Source organism: Onychostruthus taczanowskii, unplaced genomic scaffold, assembly GCF_017590055.1.
Source record: "Onychostruthus taczanowskii isolate IOZ18803 unplaced genomic scaffold, ASM1759005v1 scaffold92, whole genome shotgun sequence".
Classification (NCBI taxonomy): Eukaryota; Metazoa; Chordata; class Aves; order Passeriformes; family Passeridae; genus Onychostruthus; species Onychostruthus taczanowskii.
This window is the reverse complement of record NW_024507213.1, coordinates 1751883-1769908: the sequence shown is the minus strand read 5'-3', so window position 1 is coordinate 1769908 and position 18026 is coordinate 1751883. Positions and strand designations below refer to the sequence as shown.

The 18026-nt window shown below is 36.8% G+C and overlaps 1 protein-coding gene across 2 annotated transcripts in view; it reads left to right on the top strand.

The window, feature by feature from the left end:
• EDIL3 (EGF like repeats and discoidin domains 3) overlaps positions 1-18026 on the top strand; it is a 240292-nt gene that overhangs the window by 85375 nt on the left and 136891 nt on the right. Inside the window, exon 3 of one of the 2 annotated variants that reach the window (XM_041426666.1) lies at positions 11968-11997. The exons of the other annotated variant lie outside the window; for it this stretch is intronic. Coding sequence (XP_041282600.1) covers positions 11968-11997 — 30 coding nt within the window. The remainder of the gene's footprint in view (positions 1-11967; positions 11998-18026) is intronic. 2 annotated transcript variants of the gene reach the window in all.

Here is an 18026-nt window from a genome sequence, read left to right as displayed (position 1 = left end):
GATCTCTTATATCTCAATATTCAGAGATCTCATTGACTGCAATATTTATTATTATTATTGAGAAAGAGTGGGTGAGATGATGGAAAATGGATGGTACATAAAACAGCAGCAGGATTTGTATCAAAAAAGAAAGACCAGGGAAGTGACGTGGTGGGGTTAGGTCACAGATTGGTCTCTATGATCTTGGAAGTCTTTTCCAACCTAAATGATTTTGTGATACTGGCAATTATTTGATCAGTGGGCAAATATGAGATACTTACAATATAAAAGACTATATTTACAACACAAATTGCTGAAGAAAAAGGCATTAAGCAGGAAAAGGTGTTGATCTGGCCTGCAGACACTCAGCAGAACCACTGTCATGTAGGCAACTGGATATTGCAGATATTATTCAAACCCAAATATTATCAGTGGCTGTAATTCAGTATAAAACTGGACGAGAAATTGTAATTTTTCAGTACTGATGAGCGTTTTCAACACAGTTTGGAAGGTGTTCTTAAACATGGGCTTGCTGTGGGTCCAGATGAATCCTTGAGGTATCATAACACCAGGTACAACTGGCACTGTGGTGGTGATGTTCTTACTGGAAAAAAGAAAAAAAGAGAGAGAGAGAGAGAAACAACCTGTGAAAACATAGTATAAGGTTGTGGCAACTTCTAAGCATAATTTTATTGCAGAAGTAAGAAATTCTAACTGATTTTCAAGATTTTGATTGGATTTTTTTTGATCAAAAATTCAGATTTTTTTTAAAGGAAGAAACAGCATCCCCTACACCACTATGCAGTGGAGAACAAGAAAATTGATCAGAAATATCCTTTAAAGGCTTCAAGGTGTCTAAGAAAGGCCAGAGAACTTTTGAATCTGAAGAAGAAGGAATATGGACAGAAAACACTTTCTTTTCCTTAAGTTTACTGGTTCAGTTTTTATGGATAACATGGATACAACCATTAACATATTTCCTCCTTAATGCTCTTTGGGAAGTAAAGAGCATCTGCTATTTCTTAGTTTTTACCAAGTTATCCAATTTGCTGTCTGTGCTTAAGTTCCTTGGTAAATCAGGTATAAGACTGAAGAAGAAAAGGAAAGTTCATCAAAATCAGCTGTCCTGTCCCTCAGGGAGAACAGAAACTTCTTCCTGGAAGTATTTAAAAAACCCCAAACAAGCAACAAATAAACCCAAAAAAAATCCCATTAAAAAAAAAAAAAAACCAAACAAACAAAAAAAAAAAAAAAAAAAAAAAATTAAAAACCCCAAAGGAACAAAAATAAACAAAAACCTGACAAAAGCCCCACAAACAAACAAAATCCAACCAATCAACCAAAACAACCAAAAAACAACACCCAAAACCCAAATGAGACAAAACCAACCAACCAACCAATCAATACCTCAACCAACAACCAAAAAATCCTCAACAAAAACTCACCACCACCAAAAAACACAACAAAAACAAAATGAAAAACCCAAACAAAAGACCCCAAAGCAAAACAAAAAACAACCAAACCAATAAAGCAAGCAAACAGAAAACCAAATAGGGGAGGAAAAAACCCTTCCCTTGAGACCTGTCTGATGACTTTTATGTAGAGATTTCAGCAACTACTGGCCTCCCCCAGAATTTTGGGGCTGCATGTGGAACAGAGATTGGAAATATTCTGGGAAACAGCTGGAAACAACCTCACTAAGCCTGTCAGTCACTGAGGTTTGCATTAGCGATGGAAAAATGGCAGCAAAATTTACACGCTCACTTTCTAATGGGAAAGACTGACCTAATTGCAGAGGAATTAATTATCCTGGAGTTGTAAGCTGGGATTTGGTCCTGGTTAGACTTAACTCGGGTGATTTCAGTGGATATCTACATTATAAAGTAGTGTGAAGGGGCATTAGGAGAATTCTCAAGCTGCAAGGTAGTGCAGTAAAAGAAGCACAGCTAGTGAAAAGTGATATAAATGTGTATTTCATTGATTTATTCCAGGTCAGCAGGAGACAATAAATTCAGTCAGTCACTTTTATACTTACAAAATGCATCTCACCTAAAGAGCTTTGTGTGTTACAGAGAATCAGGAAAAAGACAGATAAGTGAAGAAAATCCAGATAAATATTGGCTGTTTAGTTTTAGCAGACACTTTTCTCTGTCAGCTTACATAGAGTAGGGCATGTAAGTTTGTATATACTTTTAGTGTGTTTTTTTAAAATCTATTGTGTGTCATTGTGTCCTTTTAATGCAGAGTCATGGATAAAATTCACTAGGTTAAAACATGGAATATTTATGAAGTGCAGCAATTTGCCCAACGGATGAATATTTCATGACTGATATTTTTTATGTCTGATTTCTTCAACGTACCTTCAACTTAGTCACAACAATCTTTGATGTAGAAAGAGCTTGCAGAGTGCTGTATACAGTAATTAACGTAGACTATAAATAGGTGGTTTAAGGTAAATTTTAATATTCCAGTGGATTTCATTAACAGGAATATTTTCTGTTTGGTGAAATCATCATAGAATCCCTGGTGAAAAAAGGTTTTGGTGGGGGAAATGTTAGTGTTGGGGATTAATTTCTGTCTTTTGCATTTTGTCTTTGTCTTCAATTTAAGCCCTTGTTAGATTTCAACAACTCCACTGACTTAGTTAAGTCAGTATTTAATGTTAACATTAATAATGCTGTATAAAGTTGAGCAATTGACAATGCAGTGAAACTGCATCTGTTAGCATTTGGATCACCCAGTTCTGAACCTGAACTCTTCCTTGCATGAATATTAACTGGAAAGTGCCATGGGGGCCATGCAAATTATTCATGAGCGCGTGTTAAATTCAGAAGGAATTTTTAACTTTGAAAACAAGCACATATCTTTGACCTGAAAACTATCAGAAAGAAGTGCAGCCTAAAAAAAATAGGAAAATATTTATGAAAATGTATTACTTTCATTTTAATTTTTTGAGACAGTGTTTATTGGTGCCTAATTTTGAACTTTTTAAAACTACTCTAAAATGGTTGAGTTTTTCTTTTTCTTCTCTTGAAAAGATTGAAGTTGAGTTGATTTGCTTCAAGTATGGAAATTATTTTGGTTGACCCAAATAAAAAGTTTTCCACTTCTACTTAATATATACTTTTAAAAATATATATGTGTTGGAGAAAAAAAAAATTAAAAAAACTAGGAAAACAAACAACAAAAGATTATTTTTCAGGTTTTGTCCTGAACTGAGCAGTTGATGGAGAAGACAAGGTGGCAATTTATTTTTTGTTAGTGTATTTAACAGTAATGAAAATCAATCAAGTTCCAGCCCAGGCTTTCTTGAGCATGTGGAGCATCTGCTGGTCATTTTCCCAGATCTCCAGGATGACACACTTATTGTATTTACCCTGAATAGTTGAGACAAAGACTATGGAAGAAGAAAGGAAATCAATCCTTTAAATTTAGCATATTTCAATAACCATAACATCTCAGAATGGCTTGGATTGGAAGGGACCTTAAAACCCAATCAACTCCACCCCAGCCATGGCAGGGACACCTCCCACTGTCCCAGGCTGCTCCAGCCCCAGTGTCCAGCCTGGCCTTGGGCACTGCCAGGGATCCAGGGGCAGCCCCAGCTGCTCTGGGCACCCTGTGCCAGGGCCTGCCCACCCTCACAGCCAGGAATTCTTTCCCAATATCCCATCTAACCTGGTCCTCTTTCAGTTTGAAGCCATTCCCTCTTGTCCTGGCGCTCCAGCCCAGCTGTCTCAGTACATGCCCTTTCTTTACACCTTTTTTTTTTCTTTTTTTTTTTCTTGACAAGCACAAGTCCTTACTTGAACCCAAGAGCAAGGACCAAAAGTATTGATTTTCATTGTTCTGACCTGAAACGGCCCAAGTTAAAAGCATTTTCAGCATTTCCAGTGCCAAGGAGAACAGATTATAATATTACTCCTTGTTTTTGTGATGGGCTGCGGCAGCACATGGTGAAACAGGAATGTGTCGAAGACTTCTAGACTCCATCCAACATCAGCTGGATTATTTCCTTCCAGCAGGGAGATGTTTTGCCATCTGTTTGCAGAACAGAAGAGGGGAATATCCAAAATGAAGGGCAGAATTTTAGCACAGAACTCCAGAGCCTGACAGCTCTTTTTTTCTCCTAGTGGGAGGTGCTGATTGGGAACGGTTTTGAATTTCAGCCACAAGAAAGGGTGCTAAGCATCCTTGGAAACCCAAAACCCTGCACTGAAAATGAATAAATGTGCTCTGAGAAATGTATGGGGAAGTGGGTGAGACACAGAAAAATCCATACACTCAGGATGAAATAAAAACATCTAAAAAAAATAAAAGAGGGAGAGAAGAACTCAAAATCAATAGGCCTGACTCCTACACTAATGAAAAGTGAAGGGCATGGAGGAGCACCAGAGTGCTCACTGATGGCTGCTGTGAAAATGCTTCTTTCAGGGGTGAATTCAGAGAGGCTGGAAGAGTGTTGGCTTCCAGTCAACTGTTTTATCCACCAAGATAAGAGAAAAATCAGTCTAAATGATCTTCCCTTCTTCATGAGAAAAGGCCTCAATTTCTAGTTATTTTTCTGAAAAAGTTAAGAATGACATTGATGAAAAATTAAGAAGAAAAATGCAGCATTTCTGAGAAGAATAAAGTAACCTCACAGCAGGTGTATTTTTTCTATTTCCTATCACATTCCTTCTGCCTTGTAAAGCCATCCTCATGTGAGAAAGAGAGAAAAAAAAATCACCTTCTTTTACACTTGAGCATGTTTTTCATTTGGCATTCCTGTTTGTTGAAGTACAGGTGTGAGCAAAGAAGTTTGTGTGTTCAGTAAAACCAGTGTAGGACACAGAAATTTGTTCAAATTGGCCAAGTTTTAAAGTAAGCTTCCTTACCAGTCATATTTCAAGGCAGAACAATGTATTATTTTTCAAGAGCTCTGGCTTCAGCATGGCCTCTGCAGATACCCTTTGACAAATTGATATATGGCTTATTATTACTGTTTTTAACCCCAGATCTGTGGTAATAAATTTTTGAGATCTAGATTAGGGCAGTGTTTTATAGAAACTGGGTGTTACTGACACTGTTTTGCCAGTCTTCATCACACATATTTTTCAACGTACATTTTTCAATGCTAAACAATAATGGAATCAGATAGGCATTTATTTTGGCTGTACTGAAGTTGATTATAAACCCAATATTGGCTGCAAAGTTTATAGAATCTTCTTTTCTTTCTGCCCAACCAGAAAAGATAGAAGAGAGTACTTGTGTGTCCATTATTCCTTAAGCAGTAGGTTCCAGTCTCCAAACTCCACCTGAACAATAAAAATAGTGTTTTATTCATTTAAGAATATCCTTTTTGCCTTTCTTGCACATGACTTGATTCTCCTCCAACACCTGTGCTCATGCTGGGCAGCTTTATCTATTTTCTTTGAAATTGAATTCTTTAAAATTAATTTCTGTGACATGAAATTCTTTCCTAATTTACAAAAAAATGATTAAAAACCACACATTGAACCAAAGCAACGTGTCTCCCTGTGTGGGACCCCCTCCAACACCACATCTCTCGTTTTATCTGCCATCTGCTCCTTTGAATTCTCCTCTTGGCACATCATGCAATTTACAGTTCAGGTTTCCTGTGATGGAGGTCGTGTTGTGTTATTGAAGCAGCATGCCAGCCCCCAGTCAGGCTGGACAGGGTACTATAGACTTATTGTGAATAAATATATATTTTAAAAAACCCTGTTAATTCTTTTTTAGGGCCTATAATAAAGCCAGTTATTTCCACCAAGAACTGTATGCCCCTGGTCCTGTGCAGTTTTATTCATTATGATGTATTTTCTGTGAAACTGTGGCTATTGAGTCATTTTTGTCTAATTTCAAATGAAAGAATTTTAGTATTGGTGGCTCAGTGTTTTAAAAGGTGTTGCCCAGTGTTTTAAAAGGTGTTGCCCAGTCTTAATGGTTTTATGATAAAGTTGCTGTTGGCCTGCTGGTTTGTACACCTTCATTGCCCAGAAAGGATGCCAGCACAATCTTTGCTACTGGCACATTATGTAATTTGCCAAAACTCACAAAGCATTTAGGAAAACACTGAAAATTTCAGGATTGATATTTATCCTGAAATTTTAGGGTTTGAAACATTCTTTCAAATCTCTTTGGAAGGGATTTCCTGTGTACTTAATTAACTTCCCAGTATGTGTTTCCACAGGGCAAAGTGGACAGTCAGGGTGCAATTGCCTGGCAGCAGGCCAGGTGGTTGAAGTTATTTTTGGGGTTAAAAATAGCACATACTGTGACAGAAAGCTCATGCATTAAGATTAGTGAATGATACTACAGGACTGAATAGAGTTGGTGTTTATTTATCTTAACTGCTATTTTCTCACCTGTTTGGGGCATTTTTTTATAGCCTTTTGAATCCTTTTTTATGCTGCTGGATGTTGTATATTGAACATTTTCAGGTGGTGTGGTGCAGATAAAATACCACACAGAGAGACCTAATCCAGCCTCCTGTACCAGCCCAGAGCCAGCAAACATTCAGTGAACATCTGAGTGGGCTTTTATTGCATCTTTTGTTTTCTCCCCTAGGTGGGAGAATAGCCATAAAATAAAAAGTATTATCACCATTATGACTTTGCAGTGTGGTATGTGGTGTTATTTTAAAATTCTGCATTCACACAAGAACAGGTAGTAAAATTTCCCTTAAAACACACAAAACAACCAAGTGAAACCGCTTCAGGCAGGTGACTGAAATATGAAAAGATGAAATCGTTTGGCTTGAAAGGCAAAGCTTTCTATCTGTGACTGTGGGGATTTCCCAGGTAGGCTTTTTGCATCCACAATAACAGATGCTAGGAGGTGCCTACTTCTGTAACTGTATTTTACAGCCTTTTTTAACATTTTGTTTTAAGATTATTTATTTGGTTGCTGGAGAGTGCTCTTTGACACTTAAAAAAGCAAAGACTTTTGCACATTGGTTTGCAGCCTTATCCACCTTTACATTTTTGAGTTCACTTATTTTTTGGACACCAAAGTGCCAGGGCCACCTTCTCATTACATTTTTTGCTCTTTCAGAACATTCACATATTCTCAAATCTGCATATGGCATCGTGAGTGTGTGTGTAAAATTCTGTGATATTTCAAGCCATGGCAGACTACTCCTGGTTTCAGAATTACAATTTTCAGTACTGTTGTGCCTTTGGCAGCACTGGAATCCTTGGCAAGGACTGGAGCTGACTAAGAACTCAAGAATTGCTTTAAAACTTAATTTCTTTACACTGTTTTCCATAAGAAAGATCATCCTGACAAATATCAGGGTGTTCCTGCCTTGTTCTAGAGAGGTGTAAATATGAAGGCTCCTAAAAAAATTCATTATCTAATCTTGTTTTCTACAAAGTGTAGTATTTCACCTAAATAAATTTTTCATTTGATATTTAAACATATTCTCATTCAGCACTGATGGCCCTGGTGATTGGTAAAAAAGGAAGACCAGTAGGAATGAATTAGATGCCTTTATTGGCATTTCTAGGATTGTCTTTTTGAGACACTCATATTCTAGATTTTAATAATACATGGCATTTTGCTCAGAAACCCACTTGTTTATTAGAATTTATTTTTCTTGAAATAAAACAATGAAGAAAGAGTAAGTTTTTTCATAGATTTTAAGTGCTTAAATCGATGTAAACCTGTGGGAAGTGATACATCTTCTCTCCTAACTGCCAAGGGCCATTTTTGGGGTTTCTTAATTAATATATTTGTTTTCCATCGAACATCTGTCACCCAAGCAGAGTTTCATTAGTTCATGGAGAATTATCTCTGCCACGCACTGGTGAGGGGCCTGGTGTGCTCCTTCTGGCTTTGTTTCTGCTCATTTCTGTTTGTTCTCTTGTGCCTTTTTTGTCTGTTTCTTTGGGGTGGTTCTTGCTGTTTTTCAGGGGATTGTTATGTTTTGGGGTTTTTTTTCTTTTTTTCTTTTTTTCTCATGAATGAGTGCAAAACCAGCTTGGCCAGCTGAAGCAGGAGGGAAGCAAGTGCTGCTCCAAGGGCCTGTGGATGCTGAATTATGTCAGATGTGGAGAGAGGGGAGAGACAGGATTCTCAGGCACATCTTTTCAGTGGAACATCTGCAGCATTAAAATCACATTCCTAACAACTACAGCTGAGATTTTGGGAAGTCAGTCAGTCAGTCTTCCTTGCACACAGGTCCTCTGAGACCCCTGAGATTTGATGCTGAGCAGACTATAATTTATTTTTTATCTGCATTCAGAAAAATGTTATTTTCTCTTGGAGCTTACTGTTTCTTTGGATAATTTTGTGGACCTCTTGTAAAGATTTTCCGTAGGGATAATGCCATATATATCTAAGTTCATTGCTTTGTATATGAGTCTAACTTGTTATTTGAATGTTAAAAAAACGTTCACATTAGTATAAACTTAACACAAGCTTTAATATAATGCAAATCTAGTGTAATGTGTCATAAGATATGACACAGCATAGCAGGCTGTGACACTGGATCTGCCTAAACCAAGATATTTATGCTTCAGAATTCAGATTTTTTTTTTTCCAGACCTGTCAAGGTTTCTGCCATTGTAACAGGAATAATCAGGAGTCTGGCAGAGATGTTCAGATACTATCCAAGCATTGCCTTTCTGCATTATCTCTCTTAAGCTAATGCCACCTGGTATAGGCTTTCCAAACCTGCCCGTGTCTTCTTGGCTGTTTTTTTATCCCACTTACATCATGCTGCATTGTTCACCTCTAGGAAAAACAGAATTAAGTTTCCCCAAGTGAACATCAGATTTCTTCTGAAGAAGACAAAATCCAACATCTCTCCTGCCATATATCTTATTATATTTTGTCAATGATGCATTAAAAGGGGAAGAACTGCATTGTGAAATTTACAGCTTGAGGTCATGCAGTGCTGCAATCAGACCATGACTTGGGGATGTCTGTGACTTTTTGGGGGGCTTTTTTTTTTTTTCTTTTTTGTTAAATTACTGGCTCCCCTGTGGGAGTCAGGAGGAGGACACCAGGCTGATGGAGACCCACCACCCCCAGCAGTGAGTCACCAGCTTCTGCCAGCCCAGCTGAGCAAGGCAACTCCATCTGAACTCCCTCTCCACTCCTCTGAAAAAAGCAAAGAGTAAATTACAGATAATTACCCTGGTGATGAGTCACTATATAAATAGATTTTTAAAATAACTAAGTGTTTTAAATCACTGCTGATGGGAAAAAATAAAAAAAAAAAAAAATTGGTGGTGTTGTGTAGGAAATTTTTGGTGTGGTAATTTAGTGTATTTCCTTAAAAAGTGGAAAGCAGAGTGCTGATATTGCATTTGAGCTGGTATGATAAAGCAAAAGCAGATATATTCTTGGAGTACTCAAGATCTTACTGAAGGCTGGTTTTTTAAACATGGTTTATTAACCTCAAGGGAGGTAAAAATATCCTGTCACAAAAAGCAAGGGATTGAGTTAATTTAATTTTTTCTAGAAGTCTGTTTGAATTGTGAACAGGTTCAGAACTACATTTTCATCTCCATTTTTAATACTCATCTTTAATTTCTGTCTAGGATTAATGCAGTATTGACAAGTAGAATTAGGACTTTTTGCAAAAGCAGCTCTCACTGAAACTCACACTGAGACAGGAAAAGAACATAGTCTATTCCTGGATGAGCTTAAACCAGCAATCAAGTAGCCAAAATTAATTAAATAAACAGGAAAGTAACATTCTTGGCATAACCATTTTGGCATCTGAGTGTTATATTCAGCTGAGATTCAGCTATCCTGTTTTATTTAGATGTGTACCTAAGTGCAGAGTGGTCCCTCTGAAACAACCATCAGAGTAGCAACAGAATCCAGCTTTGAATTGCTAATGCTGCTATTCATCCTGATAATTAAGTCTCAGAATATTATTCAAATAGCAGGCTGAGGAAACAGTTACTGGAATAAATATTCCTTGTGTAATTGGACAATTTTGTTTAACCAGTTTTAAAGCAGAATCTCCAGTACTGTGAATTATTTTTCATTCAAGCAGCAGCAGAGCTGGAAGCTAATATGGATTTGGGGCATTTGTAAAATTTTGACTTCCTGCTTTCATGTTCTGTTCTGTCTGTGTAGTTGTCTCTTCCACAGTACCCTGAGAAATTGCAACCTACTTTATTGACTTAATTTGTAGTTTGTTTATTTACTTCAGATTCTGTTTTTCTAAGATTTAAATATTCCAAATATTCTGCTTTGGGGGCTTGTTGTTTTTGTTTTTGTGGGGTTTGGGGGAGTGAGGTTCTTTGGCCTTTTTTTTGATTGGTTGGTTGCTTTCTTTGGTTTTTGGGGGTTTTTGTGTGTGTTTATAATCAGCTTTCATATTGCTAAATTAATAATTTAGCTGATTGCTTCAAGTTAAAACCAGTGATACGGTATTTTCCCTTTTTTCTTTCATTACCTTGAAATCCTCTGCTACCACAAACACATTTTATTTAAATTTAGTTTAAGTAGTAAAAGAACATGTTAAAGCTTGATGTGATCTTACATATGTACAATGCATAATGGATTAATCTAGTCTCAAAACACACATTCAAACATTAAATAAGGAGCTACAGAAGGCAAGGCTCTAAGTACCATGTTTAGGCCATTTTAAATTATGTCTGACATAATGTTTTTTCTGTGTAGCCTTCTTCAGGGTTTATCTGAACGCCAAACTTTAGAAATAAAAATCACCTGTTTACCTCCAACAACTGTGGTTAGAGACAAGATGGTTGAATTACTTGAGAGAGTAATTCATTATTTCCTCTCGATTAGATTTGACAGTCCCCAAAAGGACACCATGCTACTCTGCAATTAGGAATAACTGATGTGTTCAGCACTGGTTGTCACATACAGTTGCATGCAGAATATTGTGCTGAATTAACCAAGGTTTATGGCCTCTCTCAATTGCACTTGGTGTCTGTTGACACTTTTTTTTGCCAAAAAAAAGGGAAGATCTCCCTGGTTCTCTCCTAGATTCTGCCTGCATAAAACATGGGGTGATAGCAAAAGAAAAAAAAAAAAAAAAGGAAATTTACCAAGTGTGGTGGTGGTCTTTGAGGAAATGTTTGAAATGTTTGGCCATGCCATGTGCAAGGTCTGTCAGGGTGGATCAATGCCTGGCATGGGTGAAGGAGTGTTGTGTGAGCTGGTTCTTCAAGAAATCAAATCAAGAGAAGCTTCCATCTCAACTGGCAGCAGGCAATCCTTAAGAGAGAAAAAGAAAAGTATGGATACACGTGTTTAATATCTCAAAAGGGCCTCTGTATCACATTTATGGAGAGTTCTCTCACTTCTGGGTCCTTTTTGCAGCATCCAAGTGAGAAACACTTTAATTCAGCTTTTACTGCCATCCAAAAGTTTTTCAAGGCTGTGAAGAGACCGTTTTTGTGATGCATGTGTATATAACCCACACTGACTAAAAGAAGAGAAAGAATTAGGTCACTGATGTACTTTTAAAGTTCACTTTTGCTGGGAATATGCCTGTTTCCTTCTTTTGAATGTGAGAGAAATAGATAGTCCAGAGCCATCAGTGCTTTTTGATGGTAACTTAAGGCAATTTAATGGATATCTGTCAACAAAAGCAAGAGGTGAAGACAGGAGTTTTACTGCTTTTCCCAGAAAAATAAACATCTGGAATGGGGAGCCCAGTGGTAACTGTGTGCTTGACAGACACACACATGTACACACAACCCACCCCAGAGCTGCCACTTTGGCTCCCTAACTGCCCCGTTTCAGAATGAGCAATTCCCACCAGTCTGGGAAGAAGCTGAGTGGAGCAGAAGGGGTGGAGGGTTATGAGAGTAAAGTTTTTTGTTACATCTAATTGCTTTTATGTTAAGAAAATGTAAACAATACAAGCATTAGCATTACACTGATTTCTTCATTTGTATTTTTTTTTCTCTTTTTCTCTCTCTCTTTCCCTTCCTTCCTCTTCCCATTTCCTGTCCCTGCCTCCCTCCCCACTCCTGACCCCTTTTTGCACAGCCTCCATTGAAGAGGACCCAACTTCAGCAGGTATGAATTACTTACCTTACATCTGCATTGTGGTAACCATTTCTTGAGAGCAGCCTTTACTAAAGTCATTTCAGCCTGTTTCATTTTGTGTATAACTTGGTAAATATCACAGCTGGGATCTATCCTCTTTTCTCTGTTCCCTCCTTCTTTTTTTTTCTCCTTCTCCTCAACTTGGAGTCAGTAGGAAACATAATCTTCCTGTAGCATTTAAAAATGTAAAAGGCACGTTCCTTCCTTCATTCTTACATGCTTAAGCTGGCATGTCAAGCTTCAGATAACAGAATGATTCAATCAGGAGTTGAAAAAAAAAAAACCCAAAAAACCAGTGTTTTTGGAGTTTTGTTTTGTGGGTTTTTTTTTTTTTTTTTGTGTTTTTTGGTTTTTTTTGGTGCTCCTGTCTTTATGCTGGCAAAACTCAGTCACCTGGATGATGCCCCCAAAACTGACATCCTTTAAAGAGCTGGGAACAAGCAGTGCAGGAAGGGAAAAAGGAAGGCAGCAGATGAGCAGATGCAGATGCATCGTGCTCAAAGAAAACATTCTCCAAACGATGGCTGGGGTATCTGCTCAGAGAACTCTTATTTCCATTGACAAGCTGCCAAGCAGAGGGAGAATGAGAATGGTTACCATCACAGTCATAAAAATTAGTTTAGGAGCTCCCAGAGAGACACAAATGCATCGTGTTTATTTTATTGTGAAGATTAACTATTTCTAATTAATTGGCAATCCATTAGCTGGGGAGTATTTAAAGAGAAAAGACAGTGTACCAGAGAAGAATGCCACTGAGCAGCCTAACATATTTGAAATGGCACTGAGTTGTACAAACTCAGCGAGCTAAAACATCAAATAAATGGGGAATCACTTTATAGTGGCTTGTTAAAAGAAGGAAAGGCCTCCAGAGGGGCAAAAGAGAAAAGGTGAGGAAAGTGAAAGAAGAGAGGAAGATGGCAAGGAAGGATTGAACACTGTTTACAACGCTAACCTACAACTTGGGAGCAATATAAGTAATTAGGATACAGCAGAGAATAATAAATGAAAGGACAGAGAACAAAGCCAAGAGTAGAATGTGAGAGAGGGAGAGTAGTTAAGACTAGAACTGAATACAAAAAGAAGCAAAAGGGAGATTTAAACATGAATGTAGCAGCAAAATGAGCACGCAGGAGGACTGGGATGAGAAATAACGCTGCAAAAGAGAGAAAAAAGAGGAATTTGGGGAAAAAAATGTAGAGTACTCACACACCCCCATGGAGCATGCATTCTAATTACTAAATATCAACATTCAACTCTCCATTTCTTGAGAGATCTGTCAGTCTTGGAGTTGTCATTGAAAATGTTTTAGCAGAAACTTACTGCAGCCATTCAACAGAAACATTAGAAAAGGATGGGTTTTTTTTTTTTTTACTTAGGAAAGAACAAAACCCTCAGCCTTTCTCCCTTTAGGGAAATGGTTTAAATACACACATTTTTTTAGAGCACCTCCCAAAGACATGGCCTCTCTCTTTGAACACCACTGCTGTTTTTGTGAGAGCCCCACACTGTGATCTGGCCAAGCTACCCAGGTACATCAGCTGAAAATGTTCAAGTGGAGAAAAGTGGAATTTATAACACAGCCACGTGGGCTGGCTACAGATATGATTTACACTGAGAGAAAAATCCATGCATAAAGTGCAATCTAACATTAATTTCTATCTTAAAACTTCAGAAGCAATGCGAGCTCTTCAGATGCTCCATAATTTATAGCTCCTATTGATTTTGCTGTAAGATATGAACCAGATGTTGCTGTTTTGAAAGTAACAGATTAGTTCTGCACTCTTACAGGATTGTTTTAGTACGACTTATTTCTCAGATTGCATTGGCATTTGTAAAACTGTGGGTTCTGCTTAAAGCAGATTCCCTTCCCTCAAGGTAGGAATGCATCTGTGCAGTTTGGAAATTGCAGGGGTGCAGAAAAATAAATAGAAACTGCATTCAAAACCTCATGCACTCACCTAGAGCCTTTCAGTGGCATGTGCCTGGTAGAGACAGTGTTATACAATACCAGATTTTGTTCTTTTCCACAAAAAAAAACCACAGCAAGTGTCCTCCAGTTCATGAAATTTATCTAATCATTATTCATACACATAGTGTTTTTCCAACAAATGCCTTCACTTGTGAAACAACATTATGTAGAATAAATTGCATCTAATATTTTTATGAACATTATTTCAACATTTACTGAAAATTGCAAGCTTTTAATTCACCTGTGATCAGGACCAAAACTGAAATTTCCCTTCCTGTTTAATCAAAGGGATGAACACTGCTATTTCCCATACTCTGTTTTTTTGGGATAGGGTCTAGCTGCTCTGACAATGCCATCTGTGAGGAATCTTGTAGAAGCAAAGTTTTAAAATTTAAAATTTTACTTTGAGTGTTGCAACCAGTAAGTTGAAGATTAATAATCCTGTAAGTGCCCTGTAGTTATCTCCCTGTAAAAAATATACATTTCACTGGAGTTCCTTGAGTTTCACAGCGCTTCAGACTAATTATGAACTCTAATTATAACCCAATGTTTTTCACCCAAGTTGTTTTACAAGGAAAGATAAATCAAGGAGTTTTCCCAGGTACTCCTCACAGTTTCAACAAAGTTTTCCTTTGCAATGCCTGTGGGTAAGCATTATTCCAGATCTGTTTTTCTTTCCTGTTAAATACCTATGATTTTATGTCACTGTGGACATCTTAAACGTATTTTGAGTCACTTCTTCATTTGCTTTGACTTAAAATCAAATATAATAAAATAATTTAATTAAATTATTATTTAATTAAATAATTACTTAACAAAATTAGAAAAATCTTAGGAAAATTCTCTCTTTTCCATGTGTTTTTATCGCATCCATATGTGACATGAGTCTTTGAAGGCTGTTTGTTGAGCCAGGAGGAGACTCCTTTGTTGACAACCATTTTTAAAAGACTAATGTAGCAAGAAACTCCTGCTGGGTGTCCTCCTGCTTGAAGCTTTTCATCCCAAAAATGTTTCCCCATGGTTTTATGGATTCCCCCCCATGTCTCCTCAAGGAGCCTGGAGTAGTTTCTGCAATTATTAAAGAGTAATTCTTCCAACACCTGATGAGACAGAGCACAGCAGTTTGTTCACTTGTCTCTACACAGTGATTTTGACTGAGGTAATAAATACATTTCCTTTGAGATCATCACTTCACTGGAGCCATTCCTTGCCTCTGCCAATGATTTTTTAATTTTTTTTTTTTAATTTTTAAATTATAATGCTTTAGGAGACATGGCATTTTTGGTTTTGCATTCCATCTATATAACATATGCAAACGCATTTAGAGTTTCATGGTAATAAAAGCTCTTTTACATAGTGAGTTTTGCTATTGTCTTAATTAAGTTTAGGTGTTGTAGAGATTAAAGATTCACTACATGACAGGGCCTCCCTCTTCAAAGACATTACTAAAAAGTAATCCTTTCAGCAACCTTGTGCCAGAGTATGTAAGCTACACTGAATATTTCTGTATCTAAGGAAAATGATATCACCCTTCCAAAATTCCATGGGAGATCTAACCTGTTCCCTCTTCATTTAGAATTTTGACTTACATAAAAATTATTTTAGCATGTTTTTCCTAAAGAAGAAAAAAACCTAGGGGGGAAAAAAATCACTTTTGAGAAAGAATAAAAGTTGAAAATGCCTTATCAAATGAAAGAGACTTTGGCTGTAAAAATCTAAAGAATTAAGTTTCTTTCATTCAAGGAAATTAATGGAATTTTATAAAAGAATTACAAAGGAAGAGCACAAGTTCCAGGATGAAAGTTGTACTGACACAATAATTACAGTTATCAAAAAGTCATGAGAAATAGAGACCTAAAACTATTAAGAGTTTACCTTTAATTACTTACCCATTACCCTTACTCTAGGAGAATGGTATTAAGCAACACCTGAAATCTAAATTCCAGAATAAAAATTGAAACACAAGTTCTATGCTTTGTTTTCTTTCTGCTAGGAGAACTCCAGGTCTCTCTGGTGCTTGTTTTCTTCCCTGGATCTCCTGTGTTTAAGAAACTTTTTAAAGAGGGGTACTAAAACATATTGTGTTGGTGTTTGCCTTTTTATACACAGATTTTTTTAAAAAATATGGTTTACATTAAGGAAATCAATTTCAAAAAATGAAAAATTGAAGGTAACGTAAATTATTTTGGTTAATAGATATTCCAAAGCTGACTTGCTGGGTGCAGCCTTGATGACTTTTGGGAGAGTATTTCTGTTGGAATTATTAGATCCTCAGAAATAAAATTGTTCATGAGATGTGTGGAGTTTAAAACAATGCCAAACAACAGAATGGAACTTGTACTATAAAAATGTAAAATAATTCATTTTCTCTATATAGATGTCTTTGCATTTAAAAATTTACTGGATTGCCATTTTTTATAGATTTAAACCACTAGACATATTATTATTACAATCCCATGTAGCAGTTTAATATTACTTTGTTATTCAGAATAGCTAATTTTCAATATTTTGATTTTTTATAAGAATATAAAGTAGAAGGTATGAGGGTTCCATTGCCACCAATCTTAACCAGATTTATATTAGATAGTTTAAAATAATTTTAATTTAGACAGCTTAAGAATAGGCAGATTTAGGCCAGGCTGGACACTGGGGCTGGAGCAGCCTGGGACAGTGGGAAGTGTCCCTGCCATGGCTGGGCTGGCACTGGATGGGATTTCAGGTCTCTCCCAACCAAAACCAGCCTATAATTCTATAATTCAAATATTAGATAGGTCTTTTCTTGAACAGGTGAATATTGTAATCAATTTTTCCTTTTATTTCCTTGCTTTATGTCAGAAAATTCTTTTGTCATTTGGTGCTGCCCTGCTTATCAAAGAGCAGGTGAGATCCATTTGGTCAAAATTCTGGGCACTTTGTGTCCTTGGTTCTCAGAAAATGAGACTAAGACATGAAATGAAAAACATTTGAGATAGTACTGGCATTAATATTTACACGAAAATTATGTTTATATCCTTATATAACAACCATACCACATCTTTGTCCTTAAAATATTTAACTGATATGGGTTTGAAATTGGGTTTCACAATTTCACACAAGGATCTCTCTTCTCTGTGAAAATAATGCCCAGAGAGGTTTTAATAAGAGGCATTATTAAGAGGCTTTTATTAATTAGGAAAAAAGAAAAAAAAAAGAAAAGGAAAAAAAAAAAAAAAAAAAAAAAAACCCAAAAAACAAAAAAAAAAAAAAAAAAAAAACAAAAAAACAAACAAAAAAAAAACACAAGAAAAAAAAAAAACATGTCTTCTTCAATGGTTACTATGATCGGTTTTGGACCTGGGTGATCTTTTTGGTCCCTTCCAACCCAAACCATTTTATGATTCCATGATTATTAGAAAAGAGAAACCAAACCAGATTTTTCTCTCTCTGTTTTTTGGTTTTTTGGGGTTTTTTTTAAGTTATTGAAATGAAACTTTAAAAATAGAAGCATGACATGTTTAATCTGCTTTCTGTGCCACCCTCACAGCATCAAGGCTGTGTCTGGTCAGGTCTCAAGGACTTCAGTTTCCTGCCCACTGCACAGCAGGATCTGGAGTTGTGGTTTCGTGACAGCTCCCAGGCTGTCTTTGGGGCCACAGTGATTTTGCTGTGGTGTGCAAAGCTCTTCCATTTCACACATTTCAAAGAGGGAAATCATCTCTCAGGATTATTCTAAAGGAAAGGATTTGCCATTCCCCCAGGGACTGTACCACAGATTTAGAGTCTTGCTGAACTTGGTTTACGCATTTGTAGCAATTCCTTTTACATCTTTCTTTTCCAACTGAATATTTTATTTTTTTCCAGTGCCTGGAGCTAGCTTGCTAATTACTTTTCCATCTATTCCAAGCAAAATATAGACTAAATCAGAAAATTATGTAAAGGTCATATTGAACCCCATTCTGATGGAAATGAGGCTTATGCAATAAAAATAGTCCTAGATGCCAGGTGGCACTGAAGGCTATTGGAGCAGCCTGTCACATTTAAAAGCTGGAAA